At 46.9% G+C, this 24,021-nt stretch overlaps 1 protein-coding gene and 1 long non-coding RNA gene across 2 annotated transcripts; both read right to left on the bottom strand.

Moving 5' to 3' along the window:
* Positions 1 to 8,294: 8,294 nt before the first annotated feature.
* LOC309871557 (antileukoproteinase-like) lies at positions 8,295 to 11,093 on the bottom strand. Its single transcript, XM_082744707.1, has 4 exons — positions 10,763 to 11,093; positions 9,717 to 9,878; positions 9,172 to 9,321; positions 8,295 to 8,542 (listed from the first exon to the last, which is right to left on the bottom strand). The coding sequence occupies exons 1-4, from the start codon at positions 10,845 to 10,847 to the stop codon at positions 8,514 to 8,516; spliced, it is 426 nt and encodes a 141-aa protein (XP_082600833.1). The 5' UTR covers positions 10,848 to 11,093; the 3' UTR covers positions 8,295 to 8,513.
* Positions 11,094 to 22,869: 11,776 nt separating this feature from the next.
* LOC309871561 lies at positions 22,870 to 24,008 on the bottom strand. Its single transcript, XR_014315346.1, has 3 exons — positions 23,919 to 24,008; positions 23,632 to 23,702; positions 22,870 to 23,045 (listed from the first exon to the last, which is right to left on the bottom strand). It is a non-coding gene; the product is annotated as an uncharacterized lncRNA (long non-coding RNA).
* Between the last annotated feature and the right edge of the window lie 13 nt (positions 24,009 to 24,021).

The raw sequence follows: 24,021 nt of genomic DNA, 5'->3' as shown, positions 1-24,021 counted from the left end.
ATCCTCTGGGCACCTGCTTTTCCTCCCTTTCCACATCTTGCCCTCTACAACCCTCCGGCTTCCCCTGGATAGGGAATATGGTCTTTGAGATGTTAGTCCACCATCTACCCAGGTTGCCAGCTTCCTGAATAAAGCCACCTTTCCTTTCTCACTATCACTCATCTCTCAAGTATTGATTTTTGAGTCGCAGGCAGCTGAACCTGAGTTCAGAATCGGTTCTCTGTCCAGTAACACCACACACACACACACACACACACACACACACCAGGCAGCAGTGTAGAAGCAAGAAAAAGGAAAACACATCTGTAGCAGAAGAGAAGAGCTTTCTTCCTCCAATGCCTGTCCTGTACCCGATACTGACAAAGATGAACCGTGCACCAGCTGACAAGGGAGATACGTTCTCATATTCCAAGCCAACAATAAAGGATGGATTTGCAACTGAGAGTCAATACGTTGGAAAACAGCAAAAACAGAATAGGATAAACAGCCCCCAAATAGTGCCCTATATATATGCAGGAAGTCGATTTATGTCACAGGTTATTTTGCAAACCAGTAGGGGGAAAGAGAGACTTTTCAATAAATGCCACTGGGACAAATATCCATATTCCGTATTTAAATTTTTATTTATTTTTTTAAGTAGGCTCCACACCCAGAATGGAACCCAACTCAGGGCTTGAACTCATGACCCTGAGATCAAGACCTGAGCTGAGATCAAGAGTCAGATGCTTAGCTGATGGAGCCACCAGGTGCCCCGTATCTGTATTTTTGAAAAAAAGAAAAAGAAGAGAAACCTGATCACTAATCCTCATCTTGTGCAAAATCAGTTCTAACTGGTTGTAGACTTAATATAAAAAGCAAAACCATAAAGATTTTAGAATGTAACAGAGGATAATAGTCTCATGACTTCAGTCTAGAGAAAGATTTTTTTAAATTTCAAGTTTCTACTTAAATTCTAGGTAATTAACATATACGGTAAAATTGGCTTCAGGTGTAGAATTTGGTGATGCATTACTTCCAGGTAATACCCAGTTCTAATTACAGCAAGTCACCCATCCAGCCCATCCCACACCCACCACCCTCCATCAACCCTCAGTTTGTTCTCTGTCATTGAGAGTCTTTAAGGGTTTGCTTCCCTCCCTCTCTCTTTTTCCCCCTTCCCCTGTTCCTCTGTTTTGTTTCCTAAATTCCACATGGGAGTGACATCATACGGTATTTATCTTTCTCCGACTTATTTTGCTTAGCACAATACATTCTAGTTCCATCCACATTGTGCAAATGGCAAGATTTCATTCTTTTGATGGCTGAGTAACATTTCATTGTATATATACACCACCTCTTCCTTATCCATTCATCAGCCAATGGACATTTGGGCTCTCTCCATAGTTTGGTTATTGTTGATAATGCTGCCATACACATCAGGGTGTATGTGTCCCTTCAAATCTGTATTTTTGTATCCTTTGGATAAATACCTAGCAATGCAATTGCTGGGAGATAGGGTAGTTCTATTTTTAAATTTTTGAGGAATCTCCACTCTGTTTTCCAGAGTAACTGCACCGGTTTGCATTTCCACCAACAGTGTAAGAAGGTTCCCCTTTAGAAAAAGATTATTTAAAGAGGACAGAAAAATACTACTTATAGAAAAGATAAGTTTAACTACAATAAATTAAAATTTCTGTTTGATAAAAGATACTGTAAAAAAACAAAAAGGCAAACCACAGGTTGGGGAAGATATCTGCAAGCAGAATATATAGAAAGAATTCCTATAAATAAATGTCAAGAATGATTGGTCTAGTAAAAAGATCTACCAAATACACGAATGGCCTCCTCACGCACAAAAATGAAACGCAAACGTCCAATAAACATCCTGGAAGCCTACAGCCTTATTTACTGCTCAGGGAAATGCAAATTAGAACCAAAAATGAGATACTACTATGTATCCACCAAATCGGCCAACACTGAATTGTTTGGTAACACTGAGTTGTTTTTTACAAGGATGAGGAACAACAGGAAGACCCATCCACTGTTGGTGAGAGACTGAGCTGGGGCAATTCCTTGGAAAGCAACTGGTTGTGATCTCATATATTTGAGAAAGCTCATCATTTCCGATGCAACAAACCCCAATAAAAATGCATTTACATGTGAGCAAGAGACAGGTATGGAAATACTCATAATAGCGTCATCCAAAATAGCCCAAATCTGCAAACAACCCGGTTGTCCATCAGTATGTTCTAGAATGTTGGAAAAAGTGTAGTGTATTCCTGCAATTGGTTGTAAGTGTAAATGGACAGTACACAGCTACGCTCAACAACCTGAATGAACTTCACAGCATAATGATGAGTGAAAGCATACAACTGCCTTGAAAACATTTACATAAAGTTAAACGTAGAACTAAAAGCAAACAAGTGATTACCCCAGAAATCAGCTTACTGGTTCACTTTGCCTGAGAAAGGGAGCTATGGCTGGGAACATGTTTCTAAGTCACAGCAAACTTATTTTTCATCTTGATCTGAGTGGTGTTTACATGGGATTTGCTTTATAACCATTCATTATATTTGCACATTTTATGATTTAGGCACTTTTCTCCCTGGGCCGTATTTTACAACAGGTTAGTTAAATATACCTAGGTGTTATGAGTATATCGGCAAATTATATACCAGGTCTGTACATTGGAAGTATAGGAAATAAGAAGCTACTCAGTGAAAAAACTGGTGGGAAAAATATGGTAAAATCTTAGAAGCAGGCAGACACACCCCCTCGAAGAGAACACATTCTCTCAAGAGCCTGAATGTGTTCTGCCGCGTGAGAAGTTGTTTCAGGGTCATAAAAAGGAGCTGATCTGGAGCTGGCTTCTTCGTTAGACAAACTCATTTTAGGGGAACTCACCGGCTGGGGCTACAAGGTCAACTGAGAGAAGGGGCGCAGGTTCCAAAAGTGGGGACCGGCGCTTTCTCCTTTTAGGTCCTCAGTTTCCCTGTGAATACACTGCAGAGACTGGATTAAATGATCCCTGGGCTCTCAACTGAATGAAACACAAAGGTGCAGAGTGTCTGAGTTGGGGGTGAGAGAAAGGAAGTAAGAAATGAGTAAGGAGGGGCGCCTGGGTGGCTCAGTGGGTTAAAGCCTCTGCCTTTGCTCAGGTCATGATCCCAGGGTCTTGGGATTGAGCCCTGCATCGGGCTCTCTGCTCAGCTTGGAGCCTGCTTCCTCCTCTCTCTCTGCCTGTCTCTCTGCCTATTTGTGATCTCTGTCTGTCAAATAAATAAATAAAATCTTTTTTAAAAAAAGAAATAGATAAGGGATGGTGATGGGTCTCACCCTGGTGCAGAGGTGGACAGACCAGGGCTCAGGAAAGGGCAAGGTCCTGCCCACATGTTCACAGGACATCACGAGTGGGATAGAACCAGAGCCACAGTGCCAAGTGCCCCTTCTGACACTGCCAGCCTTTCTGACTTGGGGGCAGCTGGTCAGCTTGTTGCTGTTTCAGGCATGGTACTGAGGAAGGGAAGGCTGCCAGGTCCCAAAGAGGTTGGATCTGGCATTTCAGGAGGAATCCAAGCCCCACTTGTGGGAATAGCACCTACTTCAGGGAGAGAATGTCCCGATTGTCCTGTCTTTCTCTGTCCCACCCCACGCTGGCACTACTGAACACTGACCATCGCTTTATCTGTTCCTTCCTCTCTTGGCAAGGACCAGTGGGATTTCAGTACAGTCCCAATGAGCTCACAGAGCATAGCTTTTCTTGGGTTCTAGGTAGGTGCTAACAGATTGTTTCCATCAAGCGTGGATCCCTGCCCTGGGAAGTCCGAACCCTGTTTCCTAGTGCATTTCTGAGACATTTTAAATTAGTGCCCATATGGGGGTTTTTATTTATGTCTATGTGTGTGTTTCTCTGTGCCTGTTGTGTCTTTGTTCTATACCTGCTTGCCACCTACGCGGTGGTCCCCAGGCTGGTAGCTTTGGGATACCTGAGAGCTTGAGACATATGGCAGCTTGGGCCCCGTCCATGACCCACTGCCTCCAAATCTGCATTTAAGGTTCTTGTGCACATTAGTATTTAACAGCCTATCATGCCCGTTTGTAGATGCTCAGGAGAGCACGTACTTAATGTAGGCAAGAAGGTCTGTACCAAGAAAATGGGTTCATTTGTATTATAGTTCAGGAGTTTTATAGGCACGCTTGTGTGTCTCTGTATGTAAATGTGATATGTCTTTTGTTCAAAGGTGGGCAAAATTTCTGAGGGCTGACTGTCTCCAAGCACCCCCATAAGCGCCTAACACGATTAATTATATCCTCTGCCTCATTTGATTTTCATAAAGACTTTGCAGGGAACGGACAGAGAGAATGATTTGTGTTGACAGCCTTAAAAATATCTAAACCCTTTGACCCAGTACATTCCACTTCTAGACATCGGTCCTAGCAGAAAAATCTGAAATAAAGACAAAAATGATCCACGTACAAAGATTGACATAGGTATGTAATCTACAATAGAAATCAAGGACTGGGAACAAAGTGTTTGCCCTGTGGAGTTACAGAAATGATGACATAGCCTTGAAATGAGCAACAATGTGGCCATTGGCTGAGTTCAGCTGAACCATACTTTTCCTGTCCATCCAAGTGTGTGCTGTTCAAACGTTCATAGAGCAGATGGACATGACCTCTGCTGTCATGAAGATGAAGACATTTATGAAGTTTGTATAACACTGGGAGACTGGGTTATAATGTAAACAAAAAAAAAATCTAAAATTGTATATCAAGGACACTTGGGTGGCTCAGCTCATTAAGTATCCAGTTCTTGGTTTTGGCTCAAGTCATGATCTCAGGGTCATGAGATCAAGCCCTGCTTGGACTCATGGACTGGGTGTGGAGCCTGCTTGAGAGTCTCTGTCTCTCTCCTCTCTCTCTCTCTCTGCCCCTCTCTCCTCTAAAAAATTAAAGAAATATTTGAAATTGTATACTGGGTTTAATCGCAATCAAGGAAAAATGCACTTGAATCAGAAAGAACAAGGCACACCCTCCCCCCCAGACTGGGATGCATGAGAGGTCCCATCGCTCCACATCCTCACCAGCACTTGCTGTGCTCAGTGTCCCAGATTTCAGCCACGCTAACAGGTGTCTAGAGTATCCCATTTTTACTTGCATTCCCCTGACGCCATAGGATGTGGAGGATCTTTTCTTGTGCTTCTTTGCCATCTGTATATGGTCTTTGGTGACATGTCTGTTCAGGTCTTTGGCATATTTTTTAATTGAGTTGTTTTCTTGTTGATTTTAAAGAGTTCTTTGCATGTTTTGGGTAAATGTCTTTATTGGGTGGTCTTTTTTACTCTCTTCTTTAGGTCAGATGCTCCAGGAAGTGAGTCCGAGTCAGCGATTTATGTGCAAGAGGTTTCCTGGGGAGTATTCGGAGAGGAACAGCAGCGAGAGGTACAAAAGGCTGGTTGTGTAGGAGAAGCGGACGTGGGACACAGTTACAACAAAGCCTCGGTCGATTCCACCAGGACCTCGGGAGTGGCAGGGCCCCTTCAAAAGGTGTCCCTCATCGAACTGGGGAGTTTGGCCTTTGTGCCCCAACATCCACCAGTCAGTGGATACAGGTTCCCCAGGTTGCCCGGGAAGGGGGTGTACCCTCAGACATAGCACCTCCCTCTGGTCAGGGAAATTCCCAGGGAGGGACTCGGCTGTGAGCGTCAGCCGCCAAGGCTCTCAGCGCCCGAAGGCCTGGGTGCCTCAGTCCTGTGGGAGGAACTGGACAGCACACCACAGCAACCACTATAGCATCTGAAAAACATAAACCTGAAAATAAAGAAAAAGAATGCAGGGCTTTGAGTCCCACCACTGACTTGCTATAAGGATCTTGGGCACATTGTCTCCTTGGACCTCAGTTTCTCCATCTGTACCCTAAGAAGTTGTTACTAGACAGATGGTCTCTGACTTTCTAGTTGTGGCTGACTGGGACACTCCTGAGTCGCAATCAGCAGACAAGCAGGTGCTCTGGAAGGTGGTCGCAGCCACCAGAGAAGATGAAGCTAAGCCAAGGCCAAGAGATGGAGGGAGTTCATGGACTTCAGGGAGTTCCTAGAACAGGATGAGGTTTTCCTTCCAGGGCTTTCCTTCAAAAGTAACCTGTGAGTCATTAGTTTGTAAAACAGCAGAATAAAGTGGGACACTGGAAGTTGGCTGATCCATCCTTTCATTACACAAATGAGAGGTCATGCCCAGTGTCACTGCTGAGTCAACAGTCGAGCTGGGGACAACCACTGTTCCTGAAGCCCGGCCAGGTGGTTTCCCAATGCTCCTGCTGCCTGTACCTCGAGAGACTGAGTCAGCTAACTTCCACAAAGGGAGATCTATTTGAAAAGAATCAGGATGAGAGAGTATTTTCTCCATCCTTTTCCTAAGAATGGAAAAAACCAAGGGACAGGCAAGAAGTGACTTGGGTACAGAGCTGTCAGTCAATGTAGGTCAAGTTCAAAATGTATCCAGAGTCGGGGAGGGCCAGATGCTCTCTTAACACAATAAGGTCAGAATGAATAGACCCCATGTAATAAGATCAGATTCATAAAATCCCTGAAAGACTTGCAGGGAAAGATTAATCTTGTGGTCCAGATATTTGAGCTCAGATAAGCTGGTTAAGAGTAAGCTTGAGCCAGAGTGGAAGACTGCCACCTTTTCCCTTTAACCACCACCCAAAAGATTGCTTTCTCCCTCCCCTCTTCCAGACCATCACTGCTCCACCACACAGAATCCACAGACACTGAAATTTGAGTCCCCCACAGCCCCACCAAAAGCCAGAAGTGCAGATAATGTACTGATACATGGTATTCCTGTAGTGAAGGGCTGGCACATTCCAGGAAAAGGGGATATAGAGGTACAGGGAAAGGAGTTGCATAAGGAAGGGAAAAGATTCAAAGAGAAGGGGGAGAGCTGGGAAGAAAGGAACATCTGGGGAATCCTCCAGAGTTCTGGGATGATCTGCGGGGATACCCAAAAGGCCTGGCACCCAGAGCAGGGGCAGGGACATCACTGTGCAGTCTAAGAGAGCAGGGAGGGGAGAACCAGCCTCTCCTCCAGCAGCTCTGGCGGAGCTACAGATGGAAATGCCTGGGTGAGAAGGTCTAACCCTGATCAGGGTCTCTTGCTTATAAAATAGCATCAGGGAACTTTTTTTTCATCTACAACTGACCATCTGGCCAAAGAGAGGAAAGCTGAGGTTTCAGATTCTTCTCACTTCATTTCCCACCCCCAACCCCACCCAGAGATGGACTAGAAACACGTTCATAGGGGATCCATGATGAAATGAGGCATCATGAAGAACCCAAAGGCAAGAAATGGAGCAAGGCCATCAAGTGGGCTGACATTGGACTCCAAACAGTGGTCAGGAACTGTACCATTCATGTCACACACGATTTCCAAATCTCAGTGCCTTAACTCAGTACACATGGGCTGTTTTGTTTATGGCATAGTCCCCAGCAAGTGCAGAGGGTGGCTGGGACCCACCCAGAAATTCAGAACCCCAGGCTCCTTCCTCCAGGTCCTGATGTCCTCTCCATGGCACACGCAGATGCGGAGGGAGTTTTATAGGCTAGATCCAGAATGGAACACATCACTCCCACTCCCATTTCACTGACCAGAGCGTACAACCAACTACACTCAGTTGAAAAGGGAGGTGAACAACTCAGCCTAGCCATGTGCCCAGGGAAAAGCGGACACTACGGGTACTGGTGATCAGGGAAAAGCAGACACCACGGGTACTGGTGATTGCTAAGGTTAGTTATCTTTAACGCCATCTGTCTCTCACTGCAGGATCTTTCCTTGGAGTAGTTCAGTTTCTCCAGATGAGGAGCCTCTCATTCTCTACCTGATGGCTTTACCCCTGACTCGGGGATCCCCGCAGTGAGGTTGGGAGTGAGGGTGAGGTGCTGGGGGACCTCACCATTCTCAAGCAGCTTTTCACCTCTTCCTGTCACCAGGTGACAGTTGTCGGGCTCATCAGTTCACACATTATGCCTCTCGTGCTCCACTCCACCGACTTCACACTGCTATTCTCCCTATGTTACAGATAGCAAAACTGAGGCTCAGTGGGACAAAGTCCCACAAATGTGTCCCAAATTACAGAGCCAGTATTCTACAGACTCAGGATTCAAAACCATATCTTCTAGGCTCTGAAATGTTCTATTTTCACCTCCTAGCTTAGGAGAGAAACCTCATACATGCACACATGTCATTCTTCACCCACCCCTCCTATCCTAGACCAGATGCAATGAGTCAAGATTGCAGACGAAGATTGAAGATGGAAATACAGAGAAAACATTGGGTCTTTATTTATTCACTAACGAACTGTCATTTCCTCTTGTGTGCCAAGCCTCACGTTGGATGCTGGGCATACACGGATAAAACAGACCCAACATTAGCACCCTGGAGGTGTTTGTCATGGAGCCACACCTGCATCAAGACACTTTCCTTTTTCTTGGGCTTGGGGAACAAAGGAATCCTCAGACCACACGTACCGGGAAGTCCTAATCTTGTTGAACTGGCAAGAATACATCTGTGGAAAGAAAATTAAATAGAGCCTCACCAGAGGAACAGTCCCAGGGACCTTTACTTTCCTCCCAGCCAGAGGGTCCCCTGTCAGTGGGCCCTACATCCCTTGGGATAAGAAGAGAGAGAACACGGGGCTAGAATAGTCAAAACAGTACTGGGGTTTCCTGTGGTTCCAGACAACCTAGCCAATCAAGGCCATCACCACAGCAACACTCTCTCCACGCACACAGCACTTTGCTTTTACATTTAGTATCTCGGTGGAAATACTTGTGTCCATTTTACAGTTGGGGACACTGAGGCTAAGGAAGGTGCAGTCAGTCCCTCATAGTCCCATGGTGGGTCAGAGGCAGAAGTGATGTGAAAAGATAAAATTCTTGCCTCTTGTATCATGGCTCCTTTCTTCTGGCTCATTCCAAGAAGCCTTTCCTCCCAGGCCCAGCACTAGCAGTCACTCACACCTGACCCTGGGAAACACTTGCTTAGGAAACTGTGGGTGAATGGTGTTGACAGACAGTGGATCTACTTGGAGGGGCGGGGCAAGTGGTGTAAAGGGAGATTCCAAGCAACTTCCTCATTCACACAGTGTGGCACCCTGGTAGGACACTGGGGATGTGGCTCTGTACAAGAACTTACCTTTCACTGGCTCAACACAGGAATTCCCACATACCCCCTTGCAGCACTTGAGACCGTGAAGGCAGTGGCCGTCATTCAGGCAGAAGTCCCTGGGGTTGGGCCTCTTGCACTGCTCAGTGACCACTGGACATTTCCCAGGATTGACCATAACTGGTGAGAATGGGAGCACAACTCAGAGGCTTGCCCACTAGACAGCACCCCACCTCCTACCCCATCTCTAATTTGTACGTGCCAATCACTTCCTCTCTACCCGCAGCCAAACTGAGGCCAGTGTATGTCCTGATGGAGCGCCTGTTCCACCAAGGGGAAACACAACCAGTGTTATAAGTGTCCAACAGACAGAGTGACTCAGTAGCTGAATGAGTGGCTAACTCATTGACTAGCTCACCAGTTCATGGACTGACTCACCGAGAACAGGAGTCAGTCAGCCGTGGTTCGGCCCTACCCTCCAGCCCAGTTTTGGGGATCCCCCGCTACTTCTCCAAGATATGTGTTCTTAAGCTATAATCTCCCTGGTCCCTTCTTCCCGGGCTGTGTTGCCTCACCAGGCTTTGATGGGTCTACAGGATCCACACATTTGATGCCACAATATTCACGACAGCATTTCTGCTCCTTTGGACACTGCCAGTCGCTCTGGCACTGAGGGGGTTCAAACACAAAGCACATCACAGGAGGTGTGAAGGGGCAGTCTCCGTGCTTGGCGTTTTCTAAGGGTGAGAACAAGGGAGAAGAGGAAGCTGATTCTGAGTCACAACCACAATCCTGGACAAGGAACCACCTTCCCAGGATGGGAGAAAAACCAAACTTGGGCAGCCGACCCCAAAGGAAGAAAGGGAGCTGTTGGGTTTCCAGGCTGAAAGCAGGTGAGGGGCGGTGCTGGGCTCAGCCAGCCACTCAACCAAGAGGGAGTCAATGCAAGAAAGAAGGTATAGACGGTGGGGTGCTGGCAAACGTTTTTAGAGAAGCTTTTGGGCATTTGCCAATTTCTGTGGTGTAAATATCACCACTGTGCCTGATTCCAGACTACCAACATGATGTTCACTGGCTCTCAAAAGTCTTGAGAATGTGACCTTCAGCTGTTGTGAACAGTATAAGCCTGCTCCAGTACATGGTTGGACAGAGCTCATGGTCAGGTGCTTCTGGCCCACCATTCACTGTGAAGGAGGTGGAGAGGGACCTCAGTAGTAGGAGAGGCAACTCATCAGGACAGATTGCAGATCAACTGGCAAGTAAATTGAGACATAGTGACCATTAAAAAAGAAACAGTAAGAGTAAAAGAGAACATTTTGGAAAATGAAACAGAGACCCAAATAATGTGATGGAGCAAAGAGCAGAGAAGGAGTTGCAGAGAGACAATGACAAGCGATACACGGGGCTGGGGTTATGGGGTCCATCTGGGGAAAGGTGGGTTTCTGGATGCTAAGGAACTCTTAGCTGAAGTCCTCAGAGAGGTGCCTGAAATTAAGGGCCATGGGCCAGACCATGGGAAAGGTGACTTCAAGGTCAGCTCCTGGACTAAGAAGAAGGTACCACCATGCTGAGCCATCAGGGACCCTGGTACCTGGATATGTCCAGAGACACTCCAACTCACCTTTGCTAGCATCTTCTGCAGCCCAGGATTTGAGGATTTGGAGGGCAAGGAGCACCATGAAGGGGAGGAGGCTGCCGGGTTTCATCGTCACAGCAGGTGGTGGGGGTGGTCAGTGCCAGCCTTTCCCTTTATATCTTCCACGGAGGGTGTGGTTCCTATAGACGTGCCCGGGGCCCTCCCCACTGTTCTGTCCTAAGCCGGAAATTCAGGGGAGGACAGTAACTCCACCACCCAGAGTATCGTTGGCAGGAGCCTGGGGAGGGACGCATGGAACTTGGAGGGGGAGGTGTCCGCAGGCTTGTCAGGAGACCATTCTGGAAGCACCTGCCTTGGGCCTTTGCGGTGGAGTTGGCGAGGGTCCTGGAGGGGAACGTACAGGCCAGAACTGGAAGTTATTACAAAGGAGCCTCTCTGTGTGCCTTGACCTTCCCACACTCCTGGACTGGCTGCCAATTACCCAGGGTCACTCCCTCTCCCAGACTTCAGGTGAAGCCTTCACCTGCCGACACTGGACTTGTGGCCACATAATACCCAGAGTTCTGGGCACTCTGCCAATCCCACGGGGCTTTCTCAAAGAGCCTGAATGGCATGACTGGTGATAGGGGAGAGCAACCCAAACCACTTGGGGCCTCCAACTTCCCAGCTGTGGGGGGGGTAGCGCTACCTGCCTGGGTCATTGAGCAGGATCAGAGAGAAAGGGGGTGGAAGGGCACTGAATAGAGTGAACACACACCCCTTAGTGACGGGTGGAGGTGAAGTGAATGCGAAGCCACATCTGAGCCCCTTTCTTTGAGATGAACTGATAGGACCCTTCCCAGCAGTCAGCCGGACGGCCCGATAAGCAAGGAGTGCAAGGAGTGCCGTTCGACGTGCTCAAAAAGTTTTCCCACACCCCAAGTTACCCCCACTGTGCTTTCATAATTATAACAAAGGTTCTCATTAACCGAGCATTGGCTATGTGGCAAGAAGTTTGAGTGGAACATTTCCAAATATCAAAAGGAAGCCCATTAAGGTGTAACCAAGAAAAAAAAAAAAATGCAGGGGATAGAGAAGCCAGAATGAAGGGGAAAAATGAAGGGAGCCACCACAATGCGGTGACAGAAGATCTGAGAGTGACAGCAGAGTGCCAGAAACACAGGGGGGCCAGTCCAGACCGGAAAGGGCCCCAGGGCTCCAGGAAATTCATCTTCTGAAAGGTGAAGTTAACACAGCACATTTGGCACAGACGAACATGGGGAGGAGGTTTTGACAACACAATAAAGAGTTTGTGGTTGAAAAGTGATATGTACGTAGAAAACCAAGCAAACATAAAACCTGACAATTTTTCATGACAAAAAAATTAAAAAATAAAAAGTTGTGCCAGAAAGGAAAAGTAGTTTGGTTTATGACCTAGTTCAGCTGTGGCGAGGGTCCACAGAGTCATAATAAGGTAAGTAAGAGTCCTGATCTCACCAAATTATCACAGAACTCTCTCTCTCTCTCTCTTAAATAAAAAAATAAATAAATACAGCTTTTTAAAAAATGGGCTGCCTGGGTGGCTCAGTCCGTTGAACATCTGACTCTTGATTTTGGTTCAGTCATGGTCCTGGAGCCCCGGGATGGAGCCCTGCCTTGGGTTCCATGCTCAGTGGGGAGTCTGCTTCTCCCTCTCCTTCTGCCCTCCCCTCACTCATACTCTCTGTCTAAAATAAATAAATTAATTAAAGAAAACCTATCACATAACTAATGGAAGGGAGAGCATGGAAGGGTGAGGGTTGGTAAGCTGTTTGTCACAAGTTTTGTGAGATTATGTGACTCTTGAGTTTATCTGCATGTATCGTTTTGATAAAAATAAAGATATTTAAAAAGAAAGCCTATTATCTCACTCAGCTTATCATGAAGATGTACAATCATCCAGGTAAAGCACTAAGCATTATTCCCCTTTCAGTAGGATCCCTGAGGACATAAGATTCTCTCTCCCAGTTGGGAGCCCCTCCCCTGTTGCCCTGCCCTTGGCACTGAGATTGATCACTGAGAATGGTCAGTGCCAGTTCATGAAGATGCTTCTCCATGAGAACATAAGGTCCTAAATAGGACAGCCTGTGTGTACATGGTCTGTAAAAGTCACCCAATTTAGTGTGCGGTTCTGAGTTGTCACAAAGGCGTGCAGCCCCACAACCACCACCTGAACCAAGAGAGAGAACCGTTCCATCCCCCTCTTGAAATTCTCATGCACCCTTTGAAGTCGATCCTGTGGTCCACCTTCAGCCCCTGGCAACAACCGATGTGTTTCCTGTCCCTATAAATTTTGCCTTTTTGAGGGTGTTCTATGAGTGGGATCGAACAGGCCACGACCTGTTGAACCTTCTTACACTTAGCAGAACGTCTATATTCCCAGGAGTTTGTTCTGTGGCTCAGGGAAAAGTTATGATGTCTAAATGGGGTTTCTCTTGATCAGATGGTGGCCCCCAAATGTGGGGTGATAAGCAGGTGGAAGCCAATGGTTCAGTGGTGAAAGAATTCACCCACAGCTGAGCAAAGGAGATAGACGAGTATTGAATTACACCACAAGGGATCAGTGGGCAGGACAGAAGAGGAGAGACTGTCTGCCACTGGGTAGTGGATGGGTGTTGCTTTTAAAGGAGGGGGAGATGAGGAAGTATGGCCATGTATGGAATCTTCCTTCTTTTGGTAACTGTGTCTGGTTGTAAGTAATGCATTGGTTACTCAGGACCTATGGATATTCCGAGGTGAATCACCTGATGGATCTGTTTGGATTCCACTGCTCAAGACTGTTTGCTTAAAAGGGGCCTTTGCAGAGACGTCCTGGTTTGTTTATGCATTCCCCAGTTGGAGGAATTGGGTGGTGCTCCCAGTTTTTCATGATTATGAATTAAACTGTTATAAGTGTTTATGTATAGGTTTTTGTGTGCATGTGGTTGACATTTCTATTGGGCAATATCTAGTGTAGGATTGATAGGTAAGATGGTAACATACATTAACTCTAATAAACTGCCAAATAATGTCCAGAGTAGCTGTACCATTTTGCATTTCCATCAGCAGGGGGTTCTCATCAGAGTTCTAACTGATTTGCATTAGCAACAATACTTGGTATTGATGTTGTGTGTGGTATGTGTGTGTGTGGTTTTGTCTGTTTGCTTGCTTTTGGCCATTCTAATAAATACATAGTGTATGAAATGATTATTTTTATGTGCTTATTTGCCGCTGTATATATTCTTTGGCGAATTGTCTGTTCAGACCTTTTACCCATTTTTATTGGGTTGTTCGTTTTCTTGTTATTGATTTTTGAAGTTCTTTATATATTCTATATACAAATACTTTATCAGATATGCATTTGGCCAATAGTTTTCCAATTGGTGGCCTGTCCTTATTTTTTTTTTAAGATTTCATTTATTTATTTGACAGAGAGAGATCACACATAGGCAGAGAGGCAGGTAGAGAGAGAAAGGAGGAAGCGGGCTCTCTGACGTGGGGCAGAGAGCCCGACGTGGGGCTCGATCCCAGGACCGTGGGATCATGACCTGAGCTGAAGGCAGAGGCTTTAACCCTCTGAACCACCCAGGCGCCCCCTGTCCTTATTTTCTTAACAGTGGTTTTCAAAGAGCAGTTTTTAATTTTGATGGGATCCCACTCATCATTTTCTTCTTCGTCATGTTTCTGGTGTCATATTTGAGAAATCTTTGCATAGCCCAAAGTCACAAAGATTTTTCTCCTTACATTTCTTTCTATAGTTCTAGTTCTTGCAATTATGTCTGTGATTGATTTTGAGTTAGTTTTTGTAAATGATGTGAAGTATGGATCAAGGTTCATATTTTACGTATGGATGTTCAGTTGTTCTGGTATCATTTGCTGAAAAGACAATTATTTTCTCCAGTGAATTCTCTTCATACTTTTGCCAAAGTCAGTTGATTTTATGTGCATGAATCTCTTTCACACTCCCCACTGATCTATTTGTCTCTCCTTCGGCCAATAGCACAATGCCTTCATTACAGTATTGCTGTGGGCTGAATGTTTGCTTTTCCTCAAAATCCCTCAGTTGGAGCCCCAATTCCAGCTGTGGTGGTATTAGGAAGTGAGGCCTTTGAGAGATGCAGAGGTCATGAGGGTGAACCTTCATGAATGGTATTGGTGCTGTTATAAGAAGAGATATGAGAGAGATGATCTCTCCCACTCTTGTTCTCTCTGCCATGTGAGGACATAGTAAAGATGTGTCCATCTACAAACGAGTAAGAGGGCTCTTGCCAGATGTCAAATCAACCAGTGCCATGATTTTGGACTTCCCAGGCTCCAGAACTGTATGAAATAAATTTCAGTTGCTTAAGTCACCCAGTCGGTGATATTTTCTTATAATAGTCTGAGCAGATTAAGACACAGAGGTTTATAGCAAATCTTGATTCCAGCCCAAATTGTTGTGGCTATGGTTTACCATTAGGCTTTATCGCTGACCCTGGCGATAATCTCAGGGTGCTCACCATCCCAGTACCTGCCAGTGTCCTTTAATAGAAGCACCTGGGCTACCCTGGTAGGATTTTCTCTCAGCCCAATTCAGGGAAACCAAATGCCAGCCAGTGACAGACGGGAGCTGGAGGATAAATACCACATTTTTTCACCCTGGATGGGAAATTCCAAGACAGATTCTATACTTCCTTCCGGAATTCTCCAACAGTATTGGGCTCCAATTGCCCATACCAGCAATATTCTCAGTACTGCACCCTTTTCAGTTTCTTTCCACCTGGTCTCACAAACCTATTCTCTGATTAGTGTTCCTTCGATCAACTCCCAAGTAAATTACTTGTCCTCAAACTATTGCCCCAGGGTCTTGCTTCCAGGAGAACTTAACCAAAAAGATATATCCCAGCACTCAGCTCAATGACTGGCACGTGTAGACTGCAGCTGTCATCAGAGAAAGACAATATCTCTCTGTTTAGTTCAGGAACCTGACACACTACATGTTGAATGAATGAAACAATGAAAAATTCACTGAATGAACTAAAGAAGGAAGCCAGGAAGAGTCATTAGCTAAGTTTTGATCCCGCCTTCCCGATTCATGGTAGTCCTGGGGGACACGCCTTCATGTCCAGGTTTGTAGTGTTCCTTTCTTACATTTGGAACAGTTTCTCTGAAATACGCCAGCAATCTCCAAGGGGAATGGAGGATCCTTCCACCATGAGGCCAGCCACTTGAGATGGTGCTGACAAGTTGATGGTGGGCGTCAGGACAGAAACCTACTGGATTGAACCAGAAGACAGAGATTGGGAAATGGGGTAAAAATAAGGGAGGGTTCGGTCAACCATACCCTTCTCTATCAGCGATCTCATGGGTAACAGTAGCTGTCAGATCTCCTCCCACTAGAAATGAGCCTCACGGTTGATTCCTCCCTACTGGGGTTTTCCCTATGCACCTCTTCCTAGATAGAGCTTCTGAAACTTACAGAAGGTTTGAATGTTCTCTCAACCATCCTGTTTGTCCAACTCATATCTGTTGAGTCTATGGAAATAGGCTTGCACCATCCTATGCCATGGAGACTTTAATGCAGCACTAAGTACATGGATATTAATTATATCATGATTATTTGAGTGCTTGGATATAGTTTTGGCCTCCTAAATAATCATGTGTGCAAATTGAAAGAGGGCATCAGTTTTCATACACCAATTGATAAAAGCTCAAAGTCTGCCCATATATTATCATTACCCTTCAAGGCAATAGATATTTTTTTAATTTCAATCTGAGATGGATATAGATACAAATATGGGTAGAGATATTTGAAGCCCTTAACAGCCTTTCTCAACCGGGTTCCTCTGTGAGAGGTTAAGGCCGTGGTGTTTAATGGTCACGAGAGCTATTGGACGGAGGACTGGTTCTGAACTCAAGTCTGGCTGCTTGCCACTTGAAAATTGATACTCGAGAGACAAATGATGGTGGGAAAACAGAGTCTGCTTTATCTGGGAAGCTGGCAACCTGAGAAATGGTGGACAAATGTCTCAAAGACCATCTTCCCAGTCCAGGGGCAGCCAGAGGGCTTTAAAGAGGAGAGCAGGGAAAAAAGGAGGGGAGCTCCGTGCTGGAGAGTCCTATGTCACCGTGACCCTGAACAGACTTGCTGGCATCAGCGAGGGCTGTTTTCAAATATAGTCAAGCCTTATCTTCTGGGAAAGTCTGGCCCTTCTCTCCTCAAGGCCAGTGGTCTGCAAATCTCAAGGAAAGTACGTTAGTTCTGCTATAGAGCTACACTGGGACTAAAAGTCTGACCACATATTGAGTTATGGTCAAGAAGAGATTCAGATGCCACTGGAAGAAATATAAATTGGCCCATTCAGTTGGCAGAATTAGTTGACCTTTTCTATAAGGACACCTAGCCTTGCCAAAAGGAAAGACCTAGAAACAATTTGAATTCTAGGTATACAGCTTAAGGGGAACACAAGCCCAGGGGTATGTGGATTCAAGCTGCGGGAGTCTCTTTGCTCCCAGTGACTCCCAGCCTCCAGGCCAGACTCTGAATCACAGATAGACTCGGGGTTTGTGGAGAGAAGCACGTGTTTTATTCATTCTCTACTCAAAACCCATTCTCTACGCCCAGCTCTTTTTCTGGTCACCAAGGGTACACTAAGGACCAGACATAAAGAATTATCTGTGGTGGAACCCAGGCTTCAGCTTGGAATGCCTGATATTCTGGTCTTGTGCAGGGAATGGACCCCCTGCACCCTCACAGTGGGAATCCTCCGTGTCACCCTGCTGGTGGCCACCCATCTTCAGACAGAAGACCAGGTCTGAGCTCCCACCCCTTGGCGCGGCCACCTAACCACCAGATCCTCCACCTCGAGGGGGACCATGTTTGAAGGCTGCTTGAGGCAGGGAAGGAAGAGCATGCGGTGGCAATCTTAGCTGTTTACCGACTCACTCCCCACCTCCTGCCCCCCATAAATTCAGGACACTGACTGGATGACCCTGGCAAGTTCCCCAACACTGGTGGTCTTTGAGGGCCTTTTATCAGGGCACCGCCAAGGACCCAGAGGAGCAATCAGCTAAGAGCCCTCACTGCCTCAGTGCTTTATGGATTACAAAGTCCTGTGTAGGATGTTGTCCTGAGCAAAGTGACTGTGTCCACCTTACAGATGAGAAAACTGAGTCCAAAGAGATACAATCATCCTTCATAGTCATACTGTAAGTCAGAAGCAGGTGTTTTTTTTATTATATCTAAAATGTAAGGCATTGGGTTGCCTGGGTGGCTCAGTGGGTTAAGCCTCTGCCTTCAGCTCAGGTCATGATCTTGGGGTCCTGGGACCGAGTCCCGCCGCTTTATTGAGATGCAATTGACATATAACATTGTGTAAGTTTAAGGTGTACAGTGTGATGATTGGATACATGTATATGTTGATAAATATTTCCCACATCATCCTTAATTAACACATCTTTATCTCAAATAGTTACCATTTTGTTGTCATTGTTATAGTGAGAACATTAAAGCCCTACTCTTGTAGTAACTTTCAAGTATATGATACAGTTTTGTGAACTACAGTCACCATGCTATATAGTGATCCCTGGAAGTTAACTCATCTTTTATTTCCAAATTCAGTTATCTTATGGCTGATGATTTGTACTCTTTGGCTATCTCCCATTTCACCCACTACTCAGCCCTGGCAACCACCATTCAAATCTCTGTTTCTGAGTTTAATGTTTTCAGATTCCATACATAAGTGAGATTGGACAGTATTTGTCTTTCTCTGTCTGGCTTATTCCAGTTAACAAAGTGCCCTTAAGGTCCATTCATGTTATCACACATGGCAAGTTTTCCATCTCTTAGAATGGCTGAGTAATATTCCATTGTATATAAGTATCGCATTTTCTTCCTCCGTTCACCTGTCAGTGGACCCTCGGGTTATTTCCAGGCCTTGGCTACAGTGAATAATGCTGCAGGGAACATGGAATGCAGGTATCTTTTTGAGATAGTGATTCAATCTTCTTTGGATATATACCCAGAATTGAGATTACTGGATCATGTGGTAGTTCTATTTTTAATTCTTTTAGGACCCCTCCTACTGGGCTCCATAGTGGCTATGCACGAATTTGCATTCCAACCAACAGAGCACAAAGGCTCCCTTTGCTCTGCAACTTGCCAGTATTTGTGCTCTCTCTCTCTCTCTTTTTTTTCTTTTTGCTGATAGTCATTTCATTCAGGTGTGAGGTGGTATCTCTTTGTGTCTTTGATTTGCATTTCCATGATGGTTAGTGATGCTGAGTATCTTTTCATGTACCTGTTGGCCATTTCTATGTCTTCTTTGGAAAATATCTATTCAAGTTGTCTGGGTTTCTTTTCTGCTATTGTCTTACAGGAATTCTTTATATATTTTGGATATTAACGCCCTTATCAGACATAGGATTTACAGATATTTTCTCCCATCCTGTAGGTTGCTTTTTCTTTTTGTTGATTGCTGATTCTGCTGTGCATAGAGGGAGAATGGTGGTGGCAGGGTTAAATGAGCACAGTTCATGAGATCAGGACCCAGGGTTCAAATCCTGACTTTTTACTACATCAGGGCCTCAGTTCTCCCATCTGTAAAATGTGGCCTTTGGACTAATCCAAGTTGTTCTTTGTATCCTGGTGGTCCTGTTGGGTTTGGCCAGTGGTATCAGGCTAGAATCCATTCAATCTGGGGAATAACCGTAGCAACAGTCCTCCATGTACGGGTGCCTGACAGCAGACCAATTCCCTGGCGGGCACCGCTGTAGCATGAAGGATGTGATTACGTCCATTTTAATAGTGAAGAAACTGAGTGTTGCGGAGTCTGAAATAGGTACTGCCACTGCTGGAGGCAATAAGCAAGGCGAGGCAAAGCTGACGTTCAAACTGAGGTCTCCTGAGCCCCGCAGCAGGGCTGCTCCTCCAGGCTTCTCCCAGCTTCTCCCTCCCAGAGCCCAGCTCAGAGAGCTCAGGCACAGAAGCACTGGCATGGGAGACCCCCTGGGCTCTGTGCCTGGAGGACAGCAGGAGGCGGTGTGGAAAGGAAGAAGCTCCTCCCCCTGTGATAGGGTAGGCAGCCCCCTGCCAAGGAAGGCAGAAGGTCAGTGGATTTAGGCCACACTGGGGGAGGGGGACGTGAGAGGGTCCGATATCTGAGCCTAGCTCATCTTACCTTCCTTCAGGACCACACACGGCTTCCTGCTCTTGTCCTTGTCCCACTGGAGGCTGTCTCAGCCCAGAGCACCCTGTTTGCAGAAGTTTAGAGGGCTGAGCATCCTACATGTGCCTTTTGCCATTGGAGACTTCCCAGGCTTCACCGGAGCCGGAGAGAACAGGCCAAGAGCTCCACAGCATCCTGCTGTCCAGGACCCCAGCCCCACCTCACACTGCTCCCTAGAGAACCCCACTCCCTGCCCCCAGGACCCAAACTTGAGACTGAACCAGCTCCTATGGGAAAGCCTGATTCCTTTAATCCAGTGGGCCCCCTGGTGGACTGACTGGTGGCTGACCTTCGATCAATAGCCACCAATAAGATTTACAAAGTTAACCCTAGCTAGGCTTGGTCCCCAGCCAGATTCAGAGGGCGCCCTGCAGCACCCCAAGACTCTCTGTCCTCAAGTCTCAGCCTTTGTCTCTTCCTTGTAGACAGGACTGTCTCGCCCAGCTTCAGAACACTTGTAGGATTTCAAGATGGCCTCATCTTACTCAACAGGCGCTAAGCCAGCACTGTGTCTTCTCTGAGCATGGCTGGTCATCCTGGCGTGAGCCTGCGGGCTGACTGACCTGGAGCCAGTTGGGGGGTATAGAGAAGCATGTTCTCGCTTTCTCTTCCTCTGAAGAGAGACAAGGAAGGAGTGCTGTGACAAATGCACAGAGATCATCTTCTCAGGAAGGGAAAGGAGTCCCCAGAAGCCAAAAGGAAGGTGGGGGAGGTTGGAAGTTATGATCCAGACACAGGCAAGGGGACAGTGCCAGGGACAGCCTGATAGGTGGGCAGTGAGAGTCACTGGCTCTGGAGGGAACACGTAGGGTACACTTTCAGGTGTTCCTGGCCCAGGAAAAGATAGACATGCAGAACAAGGAAGGACAGAAACAGAGAGAGAGGGAGAAAATAAAGACAGACATCTGGAAACATGATGATGAAACTGAGTTTCACTCGGACAGAGAGAGGGAGAGAGAAAGATACAGTAATAAAAGTTAAAATGAGCCAGAACTTAAAAGAAATTCAGGTGGCTCTCGAGAAGGAACGAGGTGAGGACCAAGGGCATGAGGAGATGTAGAGCATGAGAGTGAAGTGAAGGACAACAGGAAGACAGAGGCAATATGGCGGACAGAGCTGTTTAGTCAAGGGATGTTTAGTCAAACGTTAGTCAAGCGATGATTTCAGGTTGTCCAGACCTGCTCTCAGATGACATCCCCACAAAGAATCTGCTCAGTGTTTGTCTGAGTTCTCTTTTCTGCTGGGCTCAGTGGAAGGGCTTGATTGAACTCCTGCCTTAGGAAAGGAAGAGGAGGTCACCCCCGAGCTAGCCAGGAACCCCACCATCTCTGACTATTCAGAGACACACAGGACTCCTGTGGTAGGTGACTCCCTGTCAGCATGACTGACACTTTCTCTGTTGCCCTGTCTTCTGAGACTTCCTCCATCCTGCCCGTTCCCCCACTGGAAGCAGCCTGCCTTGTGGCCTGATGACTCTCCTTGTCCCCCAGGCATTTCCCCCAGTAAACTCTCGATCTAATCTCTGTCTTAACATCTGCTTTTCAGAGGCTGCAAAGAACACATGCTTCTATTTGTCTGGGCTTGAATTATTCAAGCAGTGAAGGAAAAGAAAGTAGGCAGGCAGAAGTTTTGGAAAAGAGAACATGTTTTTCTCTGATACATGTCACTGTTGAATGAAGACGGTAATTAGATTCCATTAGAAACATGATAAAGGGGGCACCTGGGTGGCTCAGTGGGTTAAGCCTCTGCCTTCAGCTCAGGTCATGATCCCAGTGTCCTGGGATAGAGCCCCACATCGGGCTCTCTGCTCAGCAGGGAGCCTGCTTCCCTGACACCCACCTCTCTCTGCCTGCCTTTCTGCCTATTTGTGATCTCTCTTTCTCTCTCTCTGTCAAATAAATAAATAAAATCTTAAAAAAAAAAAAAAAAAAAAGAGGGGCGCCTGGGTGGCTCAGTGGGTTAAAGCCTCTGCCTTCGGCTCAGGTCATGATCTCAGGGTCCTGGGATCGAGCGCCGCATCGGGCTCTCTGCTTGCCAGGGTGCCTGCTTCCTCCTCTCTTTGCCTACTTGTGATCTCTCTGTCAAATAAATAAATAAAATCTTTAAAAGAAAAAAAAAGAAAGAAACATGAAAAAGTGAGGTCCCCATTTTATTTAAATGACTATATTCATCATATACCTGAAATTTCAGCACTTGCGGCCATGTAAACTAAGACGAAACATATTCAGTCTCAACTTAAAACCTTCTAGACAGTCTAGACTTTACAGAACTTTGTTTCAGATATATGTGTTAAGGCAAAATAAATTTTTTGAAGACCACTCTCCCCACTCCGCCAGACCTGAAACCCTCACGTGACCCCTAATCAAGACGGACTCACAGAGCAGAAGGTGGAAAAATGCAACGCTAAATAATACTTCATTGTTCGGTAGATCAGGGGCTAGAAGCTCAAACTAACACTCCAGGTAGCTAACCTGGGTCACAGCCTTTCCTTTTCCTGATTGATGATGGGCCTAGAGCTTAGACCCTAAGGTAGCTTAGAACTAAGGCATGGCCTGCTCCATTTCCAGCCCTAAGTTCCAGACCTGGCTCTAGGTCTTCCTACTTCAACAAGTGGAGAAAGGCTGCCCGCAGCAGTACCAGAGACAATGTAGCAAAAAGGCTTCCTCCCCCATCTCCAGGTAACCTGGGCACCTTTCATAGAATCTACACACACAAGACAGGACTCAAAGATTCTCCTGGAGTCTGACCAACAGAAAATCTGAGGGTCAGGAGACATTGAAAGAGAGAAACATCAGAAAAAGAGGAGTACCACTACCAAGCAAAATTAACTGTGAACCAGTAACCCCGAACTCTAAAGGATGCCCCCCAAAAGCCTGAAAGACAGAGAGAGGGGGTTGGGTGGTTAGCGAACAGTCTTAGATTTTCAGGTAGTTTTAAATATATAACCCTTTATTTCTTTGTATGGTTCTCATGTCAAAAAGCATTTAACTCTTGCTATAAGAAAGCGTGGGCAGTGGGGAGAGCATGGAGGAACTGGGGATCAGTTATCCAAGTCTGAGCCTGCCAGAGGGGTCTTCTCAGATCTGGTGAAGAAGGGCTTTTACCTGGGGAGAGAGGAGGGAGTCAGAGATGCGGGAAGGTGCAAACCGCGGGTCCCAAGCTCCCCCGACCCGCCGCGGTGGCCTGGACCCGCTGGGTACTGTCCTCCCGGGAGCACTGCGATGCGCTGCCCAGGAATCAGGGACAGGGCCCGGGGAATTCTAGGAGAGCCACCCTCAGGAATTAGAATCTCACAGAGGAAAGGGACTCATGATGACAAGCTGCAAGAAAAAAATACAAGAACAGTTGAAAATAGCCCTAAGAAAACTTCCCTAAGGGTCGAGGGGCTTGCGATCCTCCTGTCCGGACGGCCCCGTGACCCCGTTGAAAGGAGGATGCCCACGACAGGAAATGGCACCGTGCCTTCTCCTCAGGAAGGGGTCTTGGGCCTCCCTCGCTATGGCCCGACCCGCGGGCCAAATTTCAAGGCAGACCCCGGTGGTAAAGCTCTGATCTCAAAGATTTCTCCGGGCACTGCCAGTTCTCGACTCCCTCCCGGCCACCTTGTTCTTCTGGAACATTCCGGGGGCACAGCCCAGAGTCGCGGAAGGGGCTGCGGTGGGGGGAGTGGGGGGTGGGGGAGGGGCTCACCTCAATCCAAGGTGAACCACGGCTCCATACACTGCTGCCTGCAGTTGTAGAAGCAACACTTCTCGTCCCCCCTGCAGCCTCCGTCGCGACGGCACAGAGGTAAAAGGTGGAAAGGGCAATCAAGAAAAAACTCTGGACAATAGCCAGGTTTCTTCTCAGCTGAGGAGAAATGCCACAGCGTGAGCCGGGAGCCCCGGAGCGTCGTGGCCACAGGCAGCGCGGCCGCCAGGGCGCCCCCACCCGCTCCGAGGAAAGTTCCCCCGCCCCGGCCACGCGGGTACACGCACCCCTCCGCCGCCTCCCCCATCCGGCCTGCACCGTGTGGAGGCCGAGGAGGAGGACCAGCATCGCGATGAGCGCGGACGGGCCCAGCAGCTTCATGGCGCCGCC

The sequence above is a fragment of the Mustela nivalis genome, assembly GCF_964662115.1.
Source record: "Mustela nivalis genome assembly, chromosome: 8".
NCBI classification, from domain to species: Eukaryota; Metazoa; Chordata; class Mammalia; order Carnivora; family Mustelidae; genus Mustela; species Mustela nivalis.
Note: the sequence above shows the minus strand (reverse complement) of the source record. Positions and strands in the feature narration are given on the sequence as shown.